The 22279-nt window shown below is 44.6% G+C and overlaps 2 protein-coding genes across 2 annotated transcripts in view; one reads left to right on the forward strand and one right to left on the reverse strand.

Annotated features, from left to right (window-relative positions):
• The window catches only part of zfh2 (Zn finger homeodomain 2), a 357387-nt gene extending 341239 nt beyond the window's left edge, over nt 1-16148 (reverse strand). The window contains exon 1 of the mRNA XM_075672530.1: nt 15853-16148. The gene's annotated coding sequence lies outside the window, so the exon portion shown is untranslated. The remainder of the gene's footprint in view (nt 1-15852) is intronic.
• The window catches only part of LOC142563523 (uncharacterized), a 307113-nt gene that overhangs the window by 3434 nt on the left and 281400 nt on the right, over nt 1-22279 (forward strand). Inside the window, exon 2 of the mRNA XM_075674111.1 lies at nt 16035-16356. Within this exon, the coding sequence (XP_075530226.1) occupies nt 16035-16356 (322 nt within the window). The remainder of the gene's footprint in view (nt 1-16034; nt 16357-22279) is intronic.

Raw genomic sequence — 22279 nt, forward strand, 5'->3', positions numbered from 1 at the left:
AAAGATAGGCAGTGTAATATCATCAGCAATCTCGAAGATATAGTAAAAGCAGCGGAATAATTCTATGCTGACATGTACAGTACCCACGGAAGCCACGCTATCTTCATTCGAAATAGCATTGAACAGGATACAGAGGCTCCCTGCATAACTAAAGCTGAAGTTAGAATAGCCTTGCAAGACATGACACGGGGAAAAGTGGCAAGACAGAATGAAAAAAAAAAAGCTACTTTTAATCAAATTTGCAGGATATATAATGCTCGAAAAGCTTGAGGCCATTTATACGCAATATCTCACGACTTCAAGTGATCAAGAGAACTGAAAGAATGCCAACATTATACCAATGCGCAAAAATGGAGACGTTAAAGAATTAAAAAAATTATATGCACATTAGCTTACTTCCAGTATTAGATAAAATATTCACCAAGATCATCTCCAACAGAATTAGGGCAACACTGGACTTTAGTCAACCAAGGGAACATGCAGGTTTCGGGAAGGGATATTCAACAATGGATCACATACATGTCATCAATCAGATAACGGAGAAAGCTGCGGAGTACAATCAACCTCCCTATATTGCTTTCATAGATTACGAAAATGCATTTGATTCAGTAGAGATAAAGGGGTCATAGAGGCATTAGATTCAGTAGATAGTAGAGTCATAGAGGCATTACGTAATCAAGGAGTACAGGAGCCATACGTGAATATCTTGAGAAATATCTACAAATATTGCACATTTATCTTGGTTCTCCACAAGAAAAATAGAAAGATACTTATAAAGAAAGGGGTCAGACAAGAAGATACAATCTCTTCAATGTTGGAAGAAGTATTCAGGCTATTGAACTGGGAATGCTTAGGAGTAAGGATCAACGGCGAATATCTCAGCAACCTTCGGTTTGCAGATGACATTGTCCTGTTCAGCAACACTGGGGACGAATTACAACAAATGATTGAGGACCTTAACAGAGAAGGTGCACGAGTGGCGTTCAAGATTAATATGCAGAAAACAAAGAGAATGATCAATAGCCTGGCAATGGAACAAGAGTTCAGGATCGCTAGTCAGTCTCTAGAGCCTGTGAAGGAGTACACTTATCAAGGCCAACTACTTACGGGGCACCTTGATCAAGGGAAGGAAATTTACAGAAGAATAAAAATGGGTTGGAATGCATACGGGAGGCATTGCCATATCCTGACCAGGAGCTCACCACTATCACTGAAAGGAAATGGCCACAATCACTGCATTCTACCGGTGCTAACATATAGGGCAGAGACTTGGACACTGACAAAGAAGGTCGAGAACAAGTTAAGGACTGCACAAAGAACGATGGAACGAAAAATGTTACACGTAATGTTAAGAGACAGGTAGAGAGCGGTGTGGATCAGAGAGCAAAGAGAGATAGCCAACATTCTAAATGACATTAAGAGAAAAAAATGGATCTGGGCAGGCCATGTATTGCGTAGGATGGATAACCGGCGGACCATTACAGTTACAGAATGGGTCCAAGAGAAGGGAAGCGCAGTCGAGGACGGCAGAAAACTAGGTGGGGTAATGAAATTAGGAAATTTGCAGGTGCAAGTTGGAATCAGGGGTAATTGGGGACCGCAGGGGGAGGTCTTCGTCCTGCAGTGTACATAAAGATAGGCTGCTGCTGATGATGATAATTTGTGGTTCACTCGTCAGATTTATTGATCACTTTTTTTTTCTGTCTCTGTGTGGTTGAAAATTTGCCAGAATGATAACGCAACTTTCACATCGAAAGGAACTGATTGTCATAGACAATCACAAGATTTTCCCTTTATTCCCTTTAATCAGACAATCAGTCTGATTTTCCCTTTATTCGTCATAGAAAAAAGTTTGCCCCCCGATCAGCAGCAGTAAAGTAATGCCACCTTGCGCAGTTTTCCGCCATACGCATTATAATGGAGGAAGAGCTATGAAGATCTAGGATTTTACGTGCCAAAGAATGATCCATTTATGAAGCACACCGTAGTGGGGGAACTGTGGATTAATGTTGACCACCTGAGGTTCTTTAACGTGCACCAAAATATAAGTAAGTGATCCATTTCACATTCCACCCCTATCGGAATCCGACCGCCGCGCCCAGGATCGAACCCACTACTCAGCAGCACAACGCCCTACAGCCGCTTTGCTACCGCGGTATTGCACGAAATAACTTGCGTGATGTTTTCACTTGAACCAGCTTCCAACTTGCTCACTCTGCTACATAACTGATATCCGCTTGAAAAAAAGTGCCCCCCCCCCCCACGCACACACCCGCGCATCGAACGCACATACAATAAATTAATAAATCACCTATGTGCCCCACGTAAATACACAGAAAATGAAAGAAGCAAAATCGTCTAAGCACAGAATCAATATATAAAATTCACTGCAAGGACAACCGGTGATGTGGGACTAACGGGTGTAGGCAGAATGCGGGCGCGACAGCGACTCCGGCGTCAAAAAATCTGTTAGCGGCGGTGCTTGTTATCAACGCATCCTCCTATAGAGACGCAGTGAATAGCTTCCTTTGTTGGCGGTCCAAGCATGTCGAAAATACAAGAAAGAGAACCAAAGGAGAGCCCTAAAAGGAAAAGAGAGAGAGAGAGAGAAAGAAAGAATAAAGAACAAGACGCGAAGAGTCTGAAAGGGAAGTGGTGGGGGAGGGCGGAAAGGAGGAAGGTGCTACAAGGGCTCCCAAAATAAACTGAGCCAAAGGCTGCGGCTGGCGGCGCGCATGGCACGACGGCGAACGGTGGGGGGAACTCGAAACCGCATCCGTCGTTCATTCTAACACGCCCGGCGTCTGCACGAGCCGCGCGCGATAACGGAAGTAGGCGATCAAAGAAAGAAAGAAAGAAATAGCAATGCACGTTGTTTTGCCGAGGCATGTGCGCTCACAATTAAGTACACATGGACGTAGCTTTCGCCCTTAACACACGACGGGTGAGCCGCTTTGCTAGCTGCTCACGATTAAATATAAACCACATTATGAAGCGTAGACCACTATATATATATATATATATATATATATATATATATATATATATATATATATATATATATATATATATATATAAATGAAGATTACAGGTTGTATGTTAAAGATTGTTTTTGAGCCGCCGGGTTACCAGGTAGGCGATTTTATTCTTCCTAGTTTTACAGCGTCTTCTGAGAAAAAACAATTTTTGGCGATTCGGTGAACTGATCAACAGCGAATTGACACGGCTGCTCATAGAAGACTTCTGAGTGCAAATTCTTTACATTCAGGGGTCATTCGTAACAGCTGCTGCATAGTAGGGAATTTGTGGGGGTAGTACGACTCAATTCAAAAGAGCAGGACATGAACCGAAGCCTTTATAAGCAAAAAAAAAAGAGAAAAAGATAAATAAATAAATAAATTAAATTTATTCACAAGATAAATAAATTTGATCACTATTACACATGTGCTTGGACAAAAGATGGTGCTGCTCACATAGTTGTATTCATTGCGAATACGTGCGGTTGTAATCAAGAACAATGCCAGTTAGAAGACATACTTCTAGGGAGGTAAGCAAGCTATCACTGCGGCTGTCGAGTTCATCGGGCTCATCGAGATATCCGTGAGTTTTGAGATACATCAGCATGGCAACTGAAGTGGATTGCAAATAGAATGGTAGCCACCACGTAATAGATTACAAATATAGTGTGCTTACCTCGATTCTTCCCTGAATGGTAAGAAGTAAGCTTAACAGAAGGACACGCTTAAGGAAAGACGTACTGAAAATTGCTCTCAGTCACAACTGCATAAGAATACACTACTTTTTAGCGGAAGGGTCTTGGCAAGCGTAGCAGCATTACATAGTGGGCATACATGGATTGGACAGAAACGACCTTCAACTGCCCTCCCAAATGCACGTCGCTAGAAAAGAAAAGGGGCGCGCTACCTTTATACGCGATAAAATTTTTGCATTAATAACTTCTAGGAAGTGACATATTATGAATCTGGAGCCATCACATGCTGTGACGACTACAGTGAAGTGAACTGTATGATGTGGCGCGTCTTTCTTTTTTCTTTTATTGCTTCTTAAGATAAATATTACCGCAATGACCATAGTTTTTAGATGTACTAGAGATCCTATGCCGGCGGTCCTGACAATGAATGACAAGGTGAAGAGCGCTTGAATACAGAATGATTCTAGATTGATGATAAAGAAAATAACTGTACTGTGATTACGTTGACGCTTACAATTCAGGTGAGCGTGAAAAGCTAATATTGCTATCCGTTATCGGTAGTCAGATGCTGCACGGCCTCTTGGCTGAGCACGCGACAAAACATCAGTCCCACGCATTTTTTCGCACCAGTTGGCTGCATGAGTACGGGTGCTCACTTATGCCAAAAATAGAAACCAGAGATTGTCTTGCCTCATGACGACGGAGTAACCGTTCACCGCGAGTAAGCCTGCGAAGGGGTAACGGCTAAGGCGAAGGAAATTTAGCTTCGGCTTCAATGAGGACATTCCTACGGCGCTAGATTCAGTTGAATCTCAATGTATAACAAAGGAATTTCGCTGTCGCATGGTTGATGTAGAATTTTACACCGGCTTGCAAATATATGATGTCATTAGTTAGGAACAGGCTGGGACTTTTGTAGCGACACTTCTAATTATTTGGTGTGTTGCTTCTGAGAATATTGATGCCACGGCATAAGCACGAAGCTGTTTACGAAAAGGAGCTATTTCAGTGGCATTGCCTTCCCGTAAAAAAAATGTGTTTCTAATTCACAAGCTGCTGATGTCACCAAGGCCATGACAATTATCCTGCCTGAGTATGTATGAACGGGAACGTCGCTTAGCTCCAACAATTCTTGACTAACGAGTTCTATATCGAAATATGAAAGTTTACTGCGTGCGGGACCTGTAGAACAGCCAAATTTTCTTGTAGCCTTCGCCTGGAGCTTGGAAGTTACTTTTGTAGTCCACAGTGCAAGGAGTGGCTGACAGGACGATGAACTTTCTTAACCTACTTCCCCCACTTTGGTGTGCTGCTGATGTCTGCATTCAAGCCCCTGAAATGTCGCTTTCGCGACTGAATCAAAAAAGACAATCACATGTCGGATGGTTGGGTTCGGACCCGGTTTCCTCAGCCCTATGGTCTACGCATTAGACCATGGTCCTACACTTAGAAATCCCCCACAATACCTTTACCAGCTTCAATCGTGCAAGCCAGCGCTCTGACACGATTGGCACGTGAGTAGTGTCGCATGGCAACAATTTACTAATAAACTTGGTAACGCGTACTATTTTATCCGACAATGAAAATTATTGTTTTACGCCTGAAAAAGAAGCCTATGCAATTACGTCATAGTTCATTCCAAGTCACATATGCGGAATCCCAATTCTACAATGTCAACGGGATAAAAGTGCCTACAGTTGGGAGGCCGCGTGTAATGAACATTATTTTGCGGCGCCCGCAAGTCCGAAGCAATAAAAATCTGAGTATGATTAGTACTACAAGTTGTAAATAAAGGCGTCTTGAGCAATACGGTGTGTCGTTCGTTAGATTGTCTGAATATTAATCCCATTAACGTCGATAGCCATCAGCAGACGGGTTCTGTCTGAATTTCTCTTCTTCCTCTCCTTTTTCTTTTTGCTTTAAGTTAACAGAATTATGAAGTTCAATCAAAAATGATCGATTGTGAATGCCATTTTCAATGTGGTCAATCTACATCAAATAGACAACTGACCATGAAGATAAAACCCGTGCTCGCATTTCTGACGGTGCTCATTAAGAAGCAGGGCTTGCACAGCGCAACAACATGTATAGCTTTAGAACCCAGCAGGACCACTCACATAATTCGAAGTTTCAAGTAAAGCGCTAATATCGCTACATAAATTCTATTATTGTTTACAAATGAATACAGAACAATTTAATGGGCAACGTCCCTAACATGCGCAGATCGACAACTGTGGTACGTGGCAGCGTTATGCTTATGTGCATAACGTGGGGTCATGTACGTTGCTTTGAAAAGTAAGTACTATACTTTCTCTTCTTTTCCACTTATAACAGCAGCACACCTTTCACAAGACCGTTTTGTCCGTCTAAACACGGATCATATTTCAAAGAACTTCACAGTTCGCCTACACAGTGGAACATATGCGCCATGAAAGCGACAATAATAAGAAAACACAAGTGATTTGTACAAAATTAAAGAAAGACGCAAAAGTTAGCACAAATCAGCGTAGAAAAAGAGAATTTGTCCAATGTTTATTGCGAGGTGCTTATAAAACTTGACAGAGGCACCCGACACTGAATGTTGAAAAGGGGCACCGCTTTCCCTCAGTCAACACTGCAGCGCCCAAAGATTGTGACTAATAGCTTCTGCCCGACTTGTGGCACGCGTTTGCACGATGTGAGCTGTGTGGCATCGAATCTGTGCATGTCATAACTTTCGCCTTAACAGTACTGGGCCATAAACATGCAACTATAGCATAGCCCAAAGCTTTCTTGATTTCCGTTTAAAAACGAAAAATCGAGTGCGGTTCGAAGTTAAGCCATGGTTTGTGCAGTGGTAGTGCCGAACATTTCTGATAATAAATAGCATGATAGATTGATATCCTTACAAGAATGTTACTTATGTATAAGTGATTATGTAACAAGTGTGCAGTTTTCCACCCATTGAAAGTTTTTTCGCGAGAAAGCAAGCAGCACGGTCGTTAATAAACGTCTAAACACACAAACACACACACACACACACACACACACACACACACACACACACACACACACACACACACACACACACACACACACGCGCGCGCGCGCGCGCGCGCGCACACGCACGCACACACACACACACACACACAAACACACACACACACACACACACACACACACACACACACACACACACACACACACACACACACACACACACACACACACACACACACACACACACACACAAAAGACGAAATCAGCAACTTGTGCGGAATGTCAGAGCGTTATCTTTGCCTTTAAAAGTAATTAGTATGGGGAATGTCGATTGAACGAATGCCCCTCCATGCAGGTTTTGTCTGCAGCAACGACGAGCCTAAAGGCTGCGACATGTGACCTTGGGTATGACGAATAAGGCGTCAAGAAAATTGATTTCACACGAACACACACACGCATGTGTAATTAATGTGGTAAAGTCTTAGAGCAAATGAAAACAAAAAGATAGCAAACTTTAATAAGCATAATTGAAAGGGCATCTAAGAAGTCAGGGAATGAACTCGGTGCTAATTGTCATCTTCAGGAACACACATCTATAAAATACCGCACTGAAACACGTTGTGGGGCTAGTTGGTGCATAACTTTCAATAGATGAAGCGCCAACAGTGACGGCACACTAGAAAGGAACAAAGACAGCACGTTGTCCTGTTTTTGTTCCTTCCTAGTGTGCCGTCACTGTTGGCGCTTCATCAATTGAAAGCTATAAAATACAACGCAAATGAATGCCAACAAATATAACTAAGCTAAACCAGCATGCATTTTGCTCAAATGTCTGTCGTGTATGCGAGAGAAGGCAGTAATATAAAAAAAAGCACGTGTGTTCAACACCATATAAATGTGCAGAAAGCGAACAGCCAGAGTGCCAGTCACGGTGCTGGACATTCCTTTTCTGCGTCATCATAATGCAGGCACTGTATGAAGGTGTCATAATGGCATTACTAAACAAGGAACAACAAAGTTCACAAGAACCGCTTTTGTGCAGGAAGCATTCTTATAATCCTAAAAAAAAAACGCATAGAAGCACACAGCGCGACAAGCACAATTGATGAAAACAATTTTTAGCGACACACAGAAGGAAGGAAGGAAAAAGTGGAGAAGGAAGGCAGGGAGGTTAACCAGTGTAGCGTAACCGGTTTGCTACCCTACACATGGGAGCGGGATGGGGGGGATGAAAGATGGGAGGAGGAGAGAGAGAGAGAGAGAGCACATAACACAGCAAACACATCGTCAGTTACAGTCCGTCACTCTTGCGCGGTACGCGACATCACTGTCACAGCCGCTTGTCCAAGCCCGTATCCTTCATGACTACCAATACATCCACCCTTAATTCTCAGCTCGCAATGAAGTCAGGAAAGCAAATGTACCCGTTATGCATAATGCAAGTAAAATTGCTGGCATACAGTGAGAACCCAGTAAAAGTAGGCAGATCCCTAGTACTGCATCTGCGCTTTCCTAAGAAGGGTACAGCTGTAAGAAATTTCTTAAGTGAGAGCCACGGTGCCGCCATATCAATACATTGTTATCCTTCTTTGCATTTATACGGAAAACAATGGTATCATAGATGAGTTATAACTGAGGAAGATAAAGTATGATGAATGATTGCGTTAGACAATAGTTTATTTCTGGTACTGTCACAGAAACATCCTATATGGCGCAGAAAATTGTTTGCGCCATAAAAAATCATATGGTAAAGTAATGCGAATGAAATTACAGGCCACGCGCTGATTGCAGAGTAGTGATAACTTCCAACGAAAACATTTCGCGAAAAATTCAACTTGTACATACTATATGCTTGGCATCCAGCATGACGCTTGAACTGTGCATGTTTATATTTCCTGCAAGTTGTGCTATTATCCACAAATCATTTCCGACAGCTTCGCCAGCGCATCCGGTGTCATTTAAGTTTGTGCAAGTTATTATTTTGACCTATTTATTGCGTATGGACACGTGTCCTTCACAGAAAGTAAGGTTGCGAACATTATGCAATAATGATTGAGTGCCGAAGAATACCTCGGCACTAGTACACTTCTGCTGAAAGAATATTGTCACTTGTGGTTACTCTTCCGGGGCCCCGAACAGCTCCGTCACTCCAATTACGTCTACGTTGGTTCAAGAACGATAACTGACGCTTCAGTTCACGTGAAATGCATCACAAAACTGTGAAACGTTAGCTATCAGTCATCCCTCCTTCTCAGCACTTGTCAGGTTTAATACAAACATTTTATGTTCCTCGAGCTTTATCGGTTGGTTCTATTGCGGTATTATTAGTGTTCGTGCTGCTGCCTTGATCAACCAGTTTGTGCAAAGTATCTACCTTCTAATTTGTTGGGGTTGTTTTGCACGTTAATTTCCACGCCTACGCCGGGACTGGTATTCTATGAACTCGGAGGTTAGTTCAAAGGGTTGCGGGCTGATAGCCTGTAAATGTTTTATTTTCCTTGTCTTCTTTAGCACAAGATATGAGTGACTCGGTGGCTTAAAGTCATCACGAATATGAATGCATTGTGTTATGCATATCTTGGTGAAACCCATAGAGCCCGAAAAAGCATAAGGCTGTGAGTAAGCCTTATCGACCGCTGTATCATTGGCCGTTAGAGTGCTGAATATCTGAAGGATGCTGGCTTGAGTAATGGTCCTAAAGAACGCGATACTGGCGTATTAACAATAAGCATGATAGAATAAGCTTTCATATAGGGGCGCTCACTGGTGCGAACCGACAAACTTAGAGGTGTAAACAAATATAAAAAAAATGATGAAATGCCGGAAGTCGAGACGTAGAAAATAGTAACGTGGAAATACACGTTTGAAATGCACTATCACCATATTGTTTTGATACTGCGCCAACGTGCAGTTAAACTTCCTTGTACCTGCTTGCATTCTACATAGACAACTTCATTAAAGGCGCACCAAAGATGAACGTTAAGCGAAGCTGCATTAGCAAGTTAGGAAATATCAGTAGCAAAAGGGCCACTCGACTTGCTGAGCAGAAAGAGACACAAAAACGAAAGACGGGCGGCGACTACGCTTTGAAGTTCCCGTCCTTGTTCGCCGTGACGTCCAGGATATTGAGAGCGTCTACTCGAGTCTGGTTTGTTGTGCGTACACTGCATTTTAAAGGAAACATACAGTATAGTCATCGTAGAAAGTTTCCAGGTCATTTTCCGCGCCTTAACGGCAAAAAAAAAAAGAGAAGTTAATTCGACATACATGACGTCCCACTAAAGCAATTGCACTGAAGTTTAGCGCGAAATTCAAGAACGGGATGTTGGACTTTCACTTTCTGCAGTTGTCGCCAACGTTTTCCTGCCAAGCGAATGAATATGGAGATTTTAAAGAATACTTTCCCAGCATGAACTGGTTAAAAAGACCGTTACAAAAAAACGATGAATGCGACACGCGTGTCAGATCAGTTTACTTGGGCCTTCACTAATTACTTGAACGTCGTCTCGAAGCATGGTAACAGCTATTGTACGCACAATTTGTCAGAGCCCGACCTATGGATATAATAAGTGAGCTTGCCATAAGTCCCGTGGGCAGGCTGTACTGGGCCGTCACTGATGGAGGTATTTCTCGTGCAGGCGAGCTCCGATTTCGCATACTTCAATTTCATAGTGGTACCACCCACGCACCAGGGGCCCTATAACGTAAAACTATTCCAATATGTTTTTATTCAAATCTCCTGACGTCAAATTTTCATAACCGCCGACGCAACCATCGGGCGATCACCCGCAGGGTTGTTCTAAGAGACCATTCAAACGCTCTCCTCGTTAATAGGAGGTCACTTTTGTTTGCTGAAAAACGAATAACATTGCTTACACCGAGCGGCTTGTCTTATCTAACTGGCTGACAAGTGGCGAGGAGCACGCTCAAGTGGAGAGGAATTCGATGGGGCCGAGCCACTGCAATGAACATCGATAACCGGACAAAGGAGCTGGTGCCGGCGTCCGCGATTGGTCCACTTTCCCTTAGTTAACTTGTGGTGGCTGGTTGAAAATCGCGGCGGCATGCAACGGAGGCTTAAGAATGGCGCTAAAGCGGAACCTCAGCAAAGCATTGGCAGAACGAGGTCGTAAACGCGCCGAAAGTGCTCGAAAACGTTACACGGCCACGCAAGATGTTTTATTACACGCAAATAAAGCCATGCTCTCAGGCAGGTGCGAGTAGCCAGTGCCTGAGCGATCGGCGGTAGCCATTTTTTATTCCATTCGGAACGGGGCAGCCTGCGGCTATTCAGATAAAAACTGAGTTTTGTTCGGCATATTAATACATCTTTAACGCATACACGTCACTTGGACGCGGTGAGTTTTTGCGGTTTTGTGACGTCGCGTCACAGGCAGGTGAAGTAGGTGCAGCCCGAAAACTTTTGACCAATGGCCAAGGGCTAATGGCGAAAAGGCGTCGAATCAGAAATAACTATTTTTCTATTGTTCGGTTAAATCATGCATTATCAGTGTGCACGCGTCATATCAGATTGGAAGCTATCGCGGTTTTCATGACGTTGCGTGACAGACAGGTCAAGTGGGGGTGGCCCAAAAAAGCTTTTGACTAATCGCGGAGGGCTGATCGCAGAATTGGAATAGAAAAGTTTGGAATAGTTTTACGTTATAGCGCCCCAGGTCGACATTTGTGTGTGCAAGCAAGTGCCGCAACCTTTAACTTCTTGATCACGAAAATTAAGGCGAAGACAAAATTATCTTTAATCAGCGATAACGCGAGCCCGAGACATTACGGTTTCATCTGCTCTATCTGAGGCATTTCACAACGACGCTCGTTAGTCTCGCAAGCTCCGGATATTATTTATCAGAAACACGTCACGATGTACTCTGTCTTTAAAAAATCCGGCATTATGTCAAATGGTAGTTGAGAATAATCTTTTTCTGCTTGCGTTCGACGTAATGCGTTAGTCGCTGATGACATTTCTTAAAAAGTAACCAAAAATTAGACAGCCGCTGGGATTTAGAATGTGAGCGCGCTTACGAAAACGAGCAGCGTATGTGATTTATCGTCCTTTGGCCAGCTCCTAATACCACAAGTATCAAGCTATCCTTACGCCTGCGTTCACAAGCTGTAGAGCCGCTGTCTAGCTTAGTACGACACGCGCTAAGCGATGCTTCGTGCACAGACAGCGATATAACGACTGAAGGCCAACGGCCACGCTGCGTCAACTTTACAGTGTTCATCAAAACCAACTGTTCGCCATATAAGCAAAATAATGAAGCTCATGTATGCTATAGTGAACACAGAGAGCTGCCAGGAGACCGTAAATTCTGTTTCGCGGCACATGTGCCGCGCCAGTCGTATACTAGGCTCCGTATTCACAAAGCTGCTCTTACGGTGAAATACTCGTAAGATACTCCGGTGAACCGTTATAACAAAATGACATTAGTCAAGGCGGCCAGCTAAAGAAAAAAAAAAGGTTATTCCGAATGAATTGTATGTGTCTGTGTCACGCACAATGAGTTAATTTGGATGGCTTGAACTTTCTGAAGAGTACGCCTGTGCGCTTTCCGACTTTTGTTGACATTTTATGATTTTTTTTTATGTGTGAAAGCCGACCTATATTTTCTATGTGCTGTGCGGCTAAGCGAACAACCGGTATCCCCAACGATGTCAACGTGTCCCACACACACACACACACACACACACACACACACACACACACACACACACACACACACACACACACACACACACACACACACACACACACACACACACACCTACCCACCCACCCACACCCACACACACACACACACACACAAACACACACACATTTTATTATAATAAAATAAGATCTAATGATAAAGCGACGTTTCGTTCGTTCACATAGACTGACTAAATTAATGAAGTGCCAGGGAAATGCTGAGGAAGTAAAACTAGTAAGTTAAAAAATTAAATATTGCTTGTTTTCTTCAATATAAAATAATTACAAAAAATAGAAACCGATATTTTAGCCAATCCAATGGGTAAGGTACAACTAACAACGACTCAAGGATTGGCACCAAGCGCACCTTGCCAAGATTGAAGCACGGACGAGAAGGGGCCGTACAAGGTGTGAGCAGAGTATGATAAAAAACTTTCCGCATGTGCATGAAAACGAAGGACAGTAAAACGGTGAAATACGCGCAGAGCCGCCTGGCAACCATACATGTTCAAACAATGCCTGAGCAATGAAAATGTAGGGAGCATTCCAGCAGCATGAAGCACGAGAAAGAAGAATCCATTCCTCTAGCTTCAACAAGTGACAGCCCTGTCAATTGTCGCCATCATTTGACTGACGTTCTTTTAACGACGGTGATGCGTAAAAGTACCATCGTTGGCAGTGCGCGGTACGTCCGCTTTCAATGACGCGTAAGTGAACCACGATATAATCGACGTATTAGCAACTTTTGATTTGGATGTATGAGAAACGATAACAGCAATAAGAACAACGAAAATGTAAATGTGGTAAATCAATCGGAAGAGGTATCCAAGTATTCTGTGAGTTTACCGATGGCAGCCAGAGAGAGAGAGAGAGAGAGAGAGAGAGAGAGAGAGAGAGAGAGAATAAACGACAACCCTGAGCGATGATGAAGAGAGTTCGAGCTTGTTTTCTAAACGATCTGACAAGTGCAAGTCAAAGGACGGAACATGTTGCGCCTGTCTGGGTATAAGAATCGTTGCCCTATTAGGTGACGCAACTATTGACAACTCGCGACGAGCTTGAACACACGACCTATTTTTTTCGCCTGATGTGTGAGCTGTGGTGAAAAACTGAACTCTCGTGCAGCTGTCGTCTCCTTTTTGTAACGTAATCCGGAAGGTGCAAGCGAAGTCAGCGTCATTCTAGAAGATGCAATCTTATGAAATAAGCAACATAAGCTCTTCGTGACGGACTACGTTTGCTGACATTGGTTTCAGCGTAGAATACGATGCTCTAGAAACCAAGGCGCCAGAGGAAGCATGGCGCCTTGGCAGGACCGATCAACTGAGTGTCCCGAAAAGCGCTAAGGAGTCTAGCAGGCAGGTTGGCCAGAGTTCGCCACTCTCAGCGGCCGGCGGTCAGACTCGTGAAGCTCCTAAAGCCATGCTTGTAGCCGTCGGGAGAAAACGAGCTCTGCCCATACCCTCGCACGAAGAATGTTTCTATGCATTTAAAAAAAAAAAGAAAAAAAGAAGCGCTGCTGGCGTAATCCGCAAGCGACTCTACACAGCACAAGCTTCTGCTCCGTCGGTCCTTCACCCTGCCTCCTTCCGGCTGTGCTAGCGTGGGCTCTTAAACGAAACTTGCGCCGTGGGGTTTCACAGGAGAAATCGTAAACGTGTTATTTAGTGAGGATTTCTTTTGCTCTCATCACTAACAATATGCCCACATTACTCGTAATTTTAGGAAAAGCACTCTGAAAAGATCCATGACATAACCATCATGACAACGTTTAATGACAGCCCTAGTAACGTGCATTCAAGCGGCATTTTATTAAAGGCGTTTGCATGTCATAAATGAGAACTTGTCTCCTCTGTGGCTCAACCTGGTTAACATCCCTGCCATTCCAATATGACTTTTCTCTCTCTTTCTCTCTGTATAGCGCAGGAGCACAATGAAAACCCTTGTACTAAGGTTAGGATTCCGATCATCGTGGAGAAAATTCAGAAAGTCGTGCGCTTTTCTACTAGGCGGACATTTTAAAGTGGAGATTTAGATTTTGCGTTTGTTGGAACGCACAAAACAACTCCATAATAAGGCAGAGCTGTACAAGAAATAGAAGTAGCGCACGTGCCACAGGAGAGCAACTAATAAGAAAAACGAGGGATGTGCAGTTTTATAATTTCGTCTACGAAACCAACAGGCGTCAATAAAACATGGACCATGTGAGCGTCCATCAAAACAGCCAGATTGGGAAAGAGGTGTGAACGACACATGGGCCCGTCGTTGCGGCCCCTTCTAAACAAAACAACGCTGCCGGTCTGTTGTCTCTGAGCATGGCATATGTATACGGGTCACGTAGTTCACATAAGTGCCCTTTGAGGTCTACAGTTAATTGCGTTCGTTTAAGGATGCTTTGACAACATATTTACACTCTAATTGTTTTTTTCTTAGCTTTCTTTCACCTGAAAGAAAGAAATTAAGAAATAAGGAAACAAGAAGTGAATAAAGAAATGAATACAAGCTAGAGGTATTTAAGAGTTGGCAATGCATTTTCCGGGAGGCCTCCGCCTTTCTTTCCTCTCCTTTTTCTGACTCTTCGTTCAGTTTACAGAGTGCAGTGACTTCGCGTTGGCCTTTCCTGAACTGTGCTGTCGGCGACGAAGCTAGCTCACAAGGACTCCTCGGAATTAATGCAAAAAAAAAGCAATGTCGAAAGCTAATTATATTCACAAAACGAGCTCAGTACTAGCTTACAACGCAGCACTGCTTTTGCTCATGGTTGGTTATCGCACATAAAGTGAAACCAAATTTACCTGACGGCGTGAGTCTCTAGGTATTCAGCGTTGCAGTATGGACCGTTTTCAGCTGTACACTTTCTTCCATGTACTGACGAAGACTAGCTAAGCTCGAGTTCACTTAGACTTGTTGTGAAATGATGGCATGCTTGAACGATTTTGTAAGCCAAGCACAAAGAAAACAAGCCTGTTGATACGATAAGCGCAGAAGTACACGGAGAGCTTTGCGGTGTTGCACTGAGCCTTTACATTGAACGCAGATCTGGCCACCAAGAAAGCTGAAAAAATGGTAAAATCTAAAATCGGCCTTTTCTAGCCTGCCCGCGATTAAAGCGGAATTGTCAGCTGAGCAGGAACTAACAGAACAGGCTGCTTTCGCCGTTTACGCGCGTCGCTGCGCATAGAGAACAAAAACAGCCTGTTCCGCTGCTATACGAGCCGCAGTTTCAACGCTGCAGTCAACCAAAACAGGTGAATGTTTTGCTTTTGCTCCCATCCGGCGAGATCTCACTGCGCGCCACACACCTGAGTCGCTCCCTCTCCCCACAAAATAACTACGACGCGGTGACAAGTGCTGGGATCATTCGCGGGCAACGGGAAAAGAGAAGAAACAAAAAGGAAGAAAGACAGAATGATAGGCGGCCTGAAGCGGCTGCTCCACAGCTGATCGTCTTACTTACGCCTCGTGGACCGTACAGGCGTGGGCTGGCTGTCAGAAGCGTGGAAGTTAGTCCGGCTGAGGTACCGGCACGCCGGGCCAATGCACACGTGGCAGACAAAAAACGCGCTCTGTTTGGGTCACAATCCGTCGTCCGACGGCCAGGCGAACACGCGCGCCGAGACCAAAACCAAAACCGCACAGCGTCGACGGGGAGGACGGCCTTGCGAGGCGCCGTACGACGGAGGAGTGGCTGCTGCTGCACGAGCGCGTGGCGTCGTCGCCGCGTGCCGCAGTTGTGGCGCGCGCACGCCGTGTCTTCGGAGGCCGGCCGAAGTGTGCGCGCGGAGCCCGGGCCGTGCAGCCGGGGAGCCTGGAGGCACAGCTGCTGCTGGGTGAGCCCGTGACAGGCCTCGGCCACCCCGTGTCACCGAGAGGGACGCCTCGAGAGCAGCGGGCTACACGTGCGCGCGATCGGGGAAGTTGGCCGCTCGCAGGCGCGACTCTTCGCGTCGATCGCCGGGGGGTGAGTGCGTGCGGCGCGCGGCGTAGCGTCGCGGTGGCGCTCCGGTCCGCACGTGCTGCGCAGGCGCGCTGCGCTCGCCCGCGCATTTCATTAACACGGAACGGGGTGGGCGGGCTGCTCTGCATAATCACCGCTGGCCGGATTTAATTAGGACCCGCCGCGTTGTCTGTCGGACGGGAAATTTTGTCACGACCCGCGAACGTCGCCACTCGACCGCGAGCGCCGCCGGTCAAGCGCGAACGGGCCCTCGACCACGCTTTCCGTTGGGTTAACGGGTTGGCACGTGACAAAATACATATATAAAAAAACTTTCGTACGCAGACGCATTTGCAGCTGTATATACAAGTTCGCGCTGGTTCTGCATTCGCTTGACATTTGTTTCCAATTTTTTTTGTTACTTTACTATTTATTCCAATGGAGCCGACTGGCTAAAAAAAGGAAAAAAAAAGAGAGGGAGAGCACTCTTGGAACTTAAAGAGCTTCAGTATTGTGCTTCATTTTCTTCTGCTTAGTATAATCGAGTAAATTTAGGCAGCCCCCGTATCCTCCGCAGCAACCTATTACAATGGCGGCGGCATCGTTAGCTCCATAAAGAAAATGTTTATTTTCCTTCCACAGGAAGAAATGCCGCTTTAATAAATGAGCGCAATATCGAGATTCCTAAGAGTTCACATTTACTGTTTGTATATTTAAGTCGGTATTCCAAGTGGTTTTCTTATTGCTGTTCAATAGCTTTATGGACCGATCATGTTCTATAAGAAAATATACACACATAAAATGCACTCGAAAACAACCCGGTGCTTGGACAAATGATTCTGATTCCACAGCCTACTTGTGGGTGACACAGCATGCTTATCCGTGTCTCGTGTGTGGCCTCAATCTATGCGCGCTCCTCCAACTCCTCCTGATTTCTTACTGCTAGCACGGAGAGCCCTAAAAGCAAACCCAACTCCTCCAGTCTCTGTTGGAGTCCATGTCCCGGAGAAAGCTCCTAAAAAATGTTAAGCATTGACAGTAACCTTTATGGAACTGAATGTTGACCCTTTATGGGGTAACCGCAGCAGCAGGAGCAGAAGGTCGAGTGGTGTGACGCCATGCCAAGTGAGCTTATGATTAAGTGGCTGTTAAGAGCCGTAGTAAGAGTGGTTTAACTAGAATCCTAGCTTCCCTTTTTTTAAAGATTAGACATTAAAGACTGTTCTGGTTACAATGTGGCAAAAAAAGTACACGCGACCGCACTCGGAAAACTGGACGATCGCTCCTTGACGGAGGGAAAGATGCTAGAACACTGATCCGGACGGGTTCCGGCATTCAAGGCCTTACAAGTTCCTAAGGGCCTGTGAATTGGGCTGCCGAGTTTGAAAGTTGTAGCGCGTAGCGTCGCGCTACGGCGTGAATTTTTCTCACTTCATTTTTTTTTCTTTCTTTCTTTCTTCTATCACTTTCTATTGCCTTTAACTCTTTCCGCAGCACAGGATAGCCAGCCAGTACCTACACTGGCTAACCTCCCTGTCTTTCCTTCCTTTTCTCTCTCTCTCTTAATTGAACTTTATAACATACTTTATTTACTTATAATTGAGGTAGCTTCTCACACTCCTTTGCCGTGGGCAGGGGAAAAAAAGAGAGAAATACAACAAAGCAAGAAGACGTGTGCGAGAAGGAGAGTAACAGGGTAGATGCTTAGAATGAGTAAAATATGGTATTTGTGCGTGCCTGTAAGGATTTCTGTCGTTACATGACGGTACGCTGATGAACGCGAACTGACGTCGCATTATTAAAAAAAATCTGCTAAAAATTGATAAGTGAACACTCACAGTTTCTGTTCTACTATTCACTGCGAGTTATTTCATAAGCACTATTCTCAATGTGAAAACGCCATCATTTTTTTTTACTTGCAGTCATTTATTGGCGCCAGAGAAGCACTTGACCTCTCAACACCCAAGTGTTCTTTTGGGGGCGTAGGCTTAACATGCGTATACGTACATTTTCTAAACTTAAGGTAAACTAATAGGTAAACAATAAAGGATTCACCATTGGGTTCATTGGTCTACAGGACAAGCTGGAGTGTATTTCCTAACAATCCGACTCTTTTTGTTATCGTACGTCTAGTCAAGCGATGACGGTGGCTAGGCAGCGTCCGAGCCTGCGACAAAGTGCGACAAGAAGCGTAAATGAAATGGAACGTTATGAAACGCAGCCTAAACAAAATTATGGGATTTTACGTGCCAAAACCACTTTATGATCATGAGGCACGCCGTAGTGGAGGACTCCGGAAATTTCGACCACCTGGGGTTCTTTAACGTGCACCTAAATCTAATTACACGGGTCTTTTCGCATTTCTCCCCCATCGAAATGCGGCCATCTTGGCCGGGATTCGATCCCGCGACCTCGTGCTCAGCAGCCTAACATCATAGCCACTGAGCAACCACAGCGGGTAAAACGCAGCCTCTCGTAGGATTAAGATTTCTCGTTTACGTTCTGATTCGTGTGGCTTGTGCTAGGTTCTCCGAAATTATTAACATCCAACTTGACCTACTTTTAGCCTCAAGGAATGCTCCGCAGCCGACGTATTCGCCCAGATGGCTCGCGACCGGGAAAAGCAACTGCCGATACGACGTCACGAGGATAAGCTCTTGTGCAGTCCGCATCCTCCTCATTGCACTGACGTTTCTGAGAGAAAGCACGGAACATGAAAAAAAAGAACAATTATGGGGCACTTAGTTATGCCTACGTAGATGAATGAGAAAGCATTGCGATCACCACGCGATGCTCAGCCATTATGCCACAACGCAAGGTCGTGGGTTCGACTCCCATGAAAGGTCGAGGGTTCGACACACAACAAAGGTATTGGGTTAAACTGTCTTAATGCGCTACATCTTGATTAACACTACCTTAATTAACACAAAAGGTCGTGTGCTTCAGGGCCTTAATTAGCTATATCTTAACTAATTGTGTCTTAACACGAAAGGGCGTCAGTTTGACTCCCACCAAATGTCGTGGGTGTGAATGATTTATTTTGTGCATCCTAATTTATTGTGTGTTAATTATATTCGCCTTAATTAGCACAAAAGGCCGTGGGTTTGACTCCCTCCAAAGTAAGAGGGCTCGATCACATTTTGGACCATCGGTGGTCCCTCCAAGGCCGCTCCTCCTCCTCCTCCTCCTCAGCAGCAGCAGCAGCAGCAGGAGGAGAAGGTCCTCAATCATTTGTCGCAATTCATCCCTAATGTTGTTGAACAGAACAGTATCCACTGCAAACCAGTGTTGTTGAGATATGCGCCGTTGAACCTCACTCCTAAGCGTCTCCAATCTAATAGCTTGAATACACCTCCTAAGCATTCAGTGAATACCATTGTAGAGATTTTGTCTCCGCGCCTGACCCGTTTCGTTATAGGTAACTTTCTACTTTTCTTGCGGAGAAACAAGGTAGTTGTGGAATCATTGTAGATGTAGTTCAAGATATTCACGTATGCCTCTGTGCTTCTTAATTACTCAATGACTCCTTGACTGCTGTCCATCTCAACTCAATAATATACATTTTCATAATCTACGAAAGCCATATAGAGAAGCAGTACATAAAATTATAAAACAGTAAACACCCTAGAAGTTCAGTCTACTTTATTAGTAATCCACGTACACTTTTAACTCTTTAAAGAGGAAAAGAACCGCGACTTCAGACGGGACGTAAGACAAAGAAGTGGACAGGACGAGCGGTAGCGTTTTCGTCTTTCGTCTGAAGTCGCCGTTCTTTTCCTATTAAAGTATGTGCGGGCCAACTGGCCCAATGTTTCCCCTTCTTGAACGTTTGTTACGGGGGCAGAGACCTCGTCCGGCAACCATGCCTTTAGTCTCTGCCACCCGCAGGATGATGTGATTTTCCTGCAAATAAGAACTGACTGACTCACTGACTGACAAACTGTGTGTAGGTGATTTCACTGTACAAGGAACATAATATTTTTTTCACGAAAAGTTGTCAATTAATTGACATGTCTATACTTCACAGATATGTCATACTATATGCACAAACATATGTTCAAACAATGGCATGAATAATAGGAACTGCCAAAGACGTTTCTTTTTTTCAATGGCGCGCGAGAAGAATACCACGGCCGGTTGCATCTACTGCTTTTAAACACTCATTAAATGCTTAAAAATCACTACCTAAGCACAGTGTCGTGGTCCCTACATGGATGTACAATATTGGTACTGCACACAGATTGTTCCTATGTATTTCGGTCTGCAGTCAGACCAGTGACGCTTGGTCTAGCGAGCAGTTTTAGCCATCACTGGCGCACTATAGGTAGTTATGCTCGCAATGTCATCGTGACTGCAGTTCGTCTCTGTTCCAACAGGCGAGTAATTGTTATTACGGGTTGATAGTTTAAAGAGCTCTAGATGCTACAAATGTATGAAACCAGTGGTGGTGCTGCCCTCGTTTATTTTCCTTTTATTTAGTTGTTACTAGGCTAGATTACATTTTACTACTTGAATACTCTAGAAACTAGTTATCTAGATAATAAAATAATTTCTAGGGAGTCAACTTGCGTAGATGGAACAAAAGTTAACAAGTGTTGCGGGTACTTGCGGGTAGTCAAATTATTTAATCGAATTAATTCTTAATTAAAATAAATCTGCTAAGATTATACATTTTCCACACACTGGGTACACGTTTTACCACGACTTGCGCCCAGTTGCGTGTAATTCGAGGCAGTAATAGCTCTACAGCTCTGCCCTGATGCGTTTGATAAGCACAATTTTAGATAGTTCGACAGGCAGCCATGCAGGCCTCCTGTATTTGAATGAGCGCAATGAAAACATCTGGCTCATGTTCACGGTCTCGTGGAATAGCTTCCTGTTGTTCCCTTTGTCACTAGTATTAAAATTGCTATGAGGGCCAAAAATTTTCGCGACTAGTGTCGTAATTGAATAACTGGTGCACCAGATTCTTTCTGGGTGAGTTCGAATAGCAAAATATTAAAATCAAATTGAACACGAACATTGAACTGAATGCCGAATGTCTTGTTGTGCCTAAGGCAATGAAGCAAGCTTGGAGAGGAACTGCGAGAAAGATAACTGATTTCTTTCTTTCAATATGCGCATTATTATTTGGCATTCAAACGAATTCCCTGTCAATTGCGAGAACTGAAAAAGTCATGGCAGTTCCCTGTCGCTTTACAACGCACATTTCAAGCGGTCGGTTGCCGATATGCTTGTCCTTTTTTTATGGTAGGCATGCAGACTCCAACAGTCGTAGTTCCCTCGTATATTAGGTTACAATAGAATAGTTGAACAAATCGGATATGAAATCACATGCGAAACAGAACTATGCGGTTCATCTTGGACGTTTCCAACATTTGCGCGTCCCTACTTCGCCAAGCAGCTTTCATTACCAGACACTTTCTGTTATAGGTGAATAGCTTCTATGTCCCATCAAGTATAACAAACAGTCAAACATTACTCATAATCAAGGCAGATGCAGCGAAAAGAACCACAAGGCGCGTCAAGGGAGATAATTAGGCATAGAGACGCGACTGTCTAGTGTTAGGGTTGGCGTCTGACACCACGTGGCGACAGGTCATTCACCCTACCCTCTGAGCCGGAGCCCACGGGCGACCTCATCCCCTTCACCTTCTCTTGGTCGTGCCATCGTGTGTGCTACCTCATCCCCTTCACCTCTCATGGTCGTGGCATCGTGTGTGCTACCTCATCCCCTTCACCTTCTCTTGGCCGGACCCCACGGCGCCGGAGAGGTCATTCACCCGACCTTCTCCCCGGATTCGTCGAAAAGAGGATCGACTTCTCCTACCCGTGCTCGGTATTGCAGGAGGAGGGGCCCTCTCTCCGTGCCTGTCACGTGTCATCGACGGAAGCAATATCCTGCCCACACTTGTAGAGAGCCTATTTAAGGGGCTCCGAAATGTAC

The sequence above is a fragment of the Dermacentor variabilis genome, chromosome 1 (assembly GCF_050947875.1).
Source record: "Dermacentor variabilis isolate Ectoservices chromosome 1, ASM5094787v1, whole genome shotgun sequence".
In the NCBI taxonomy this organism is placed as follows: domain Eukaryota; kingdom Metazoa; phylum Arthropoda; class Arachnida; order Ixodida; family Ixodidae; genus Dermacentor; species Dermacentor variabilis.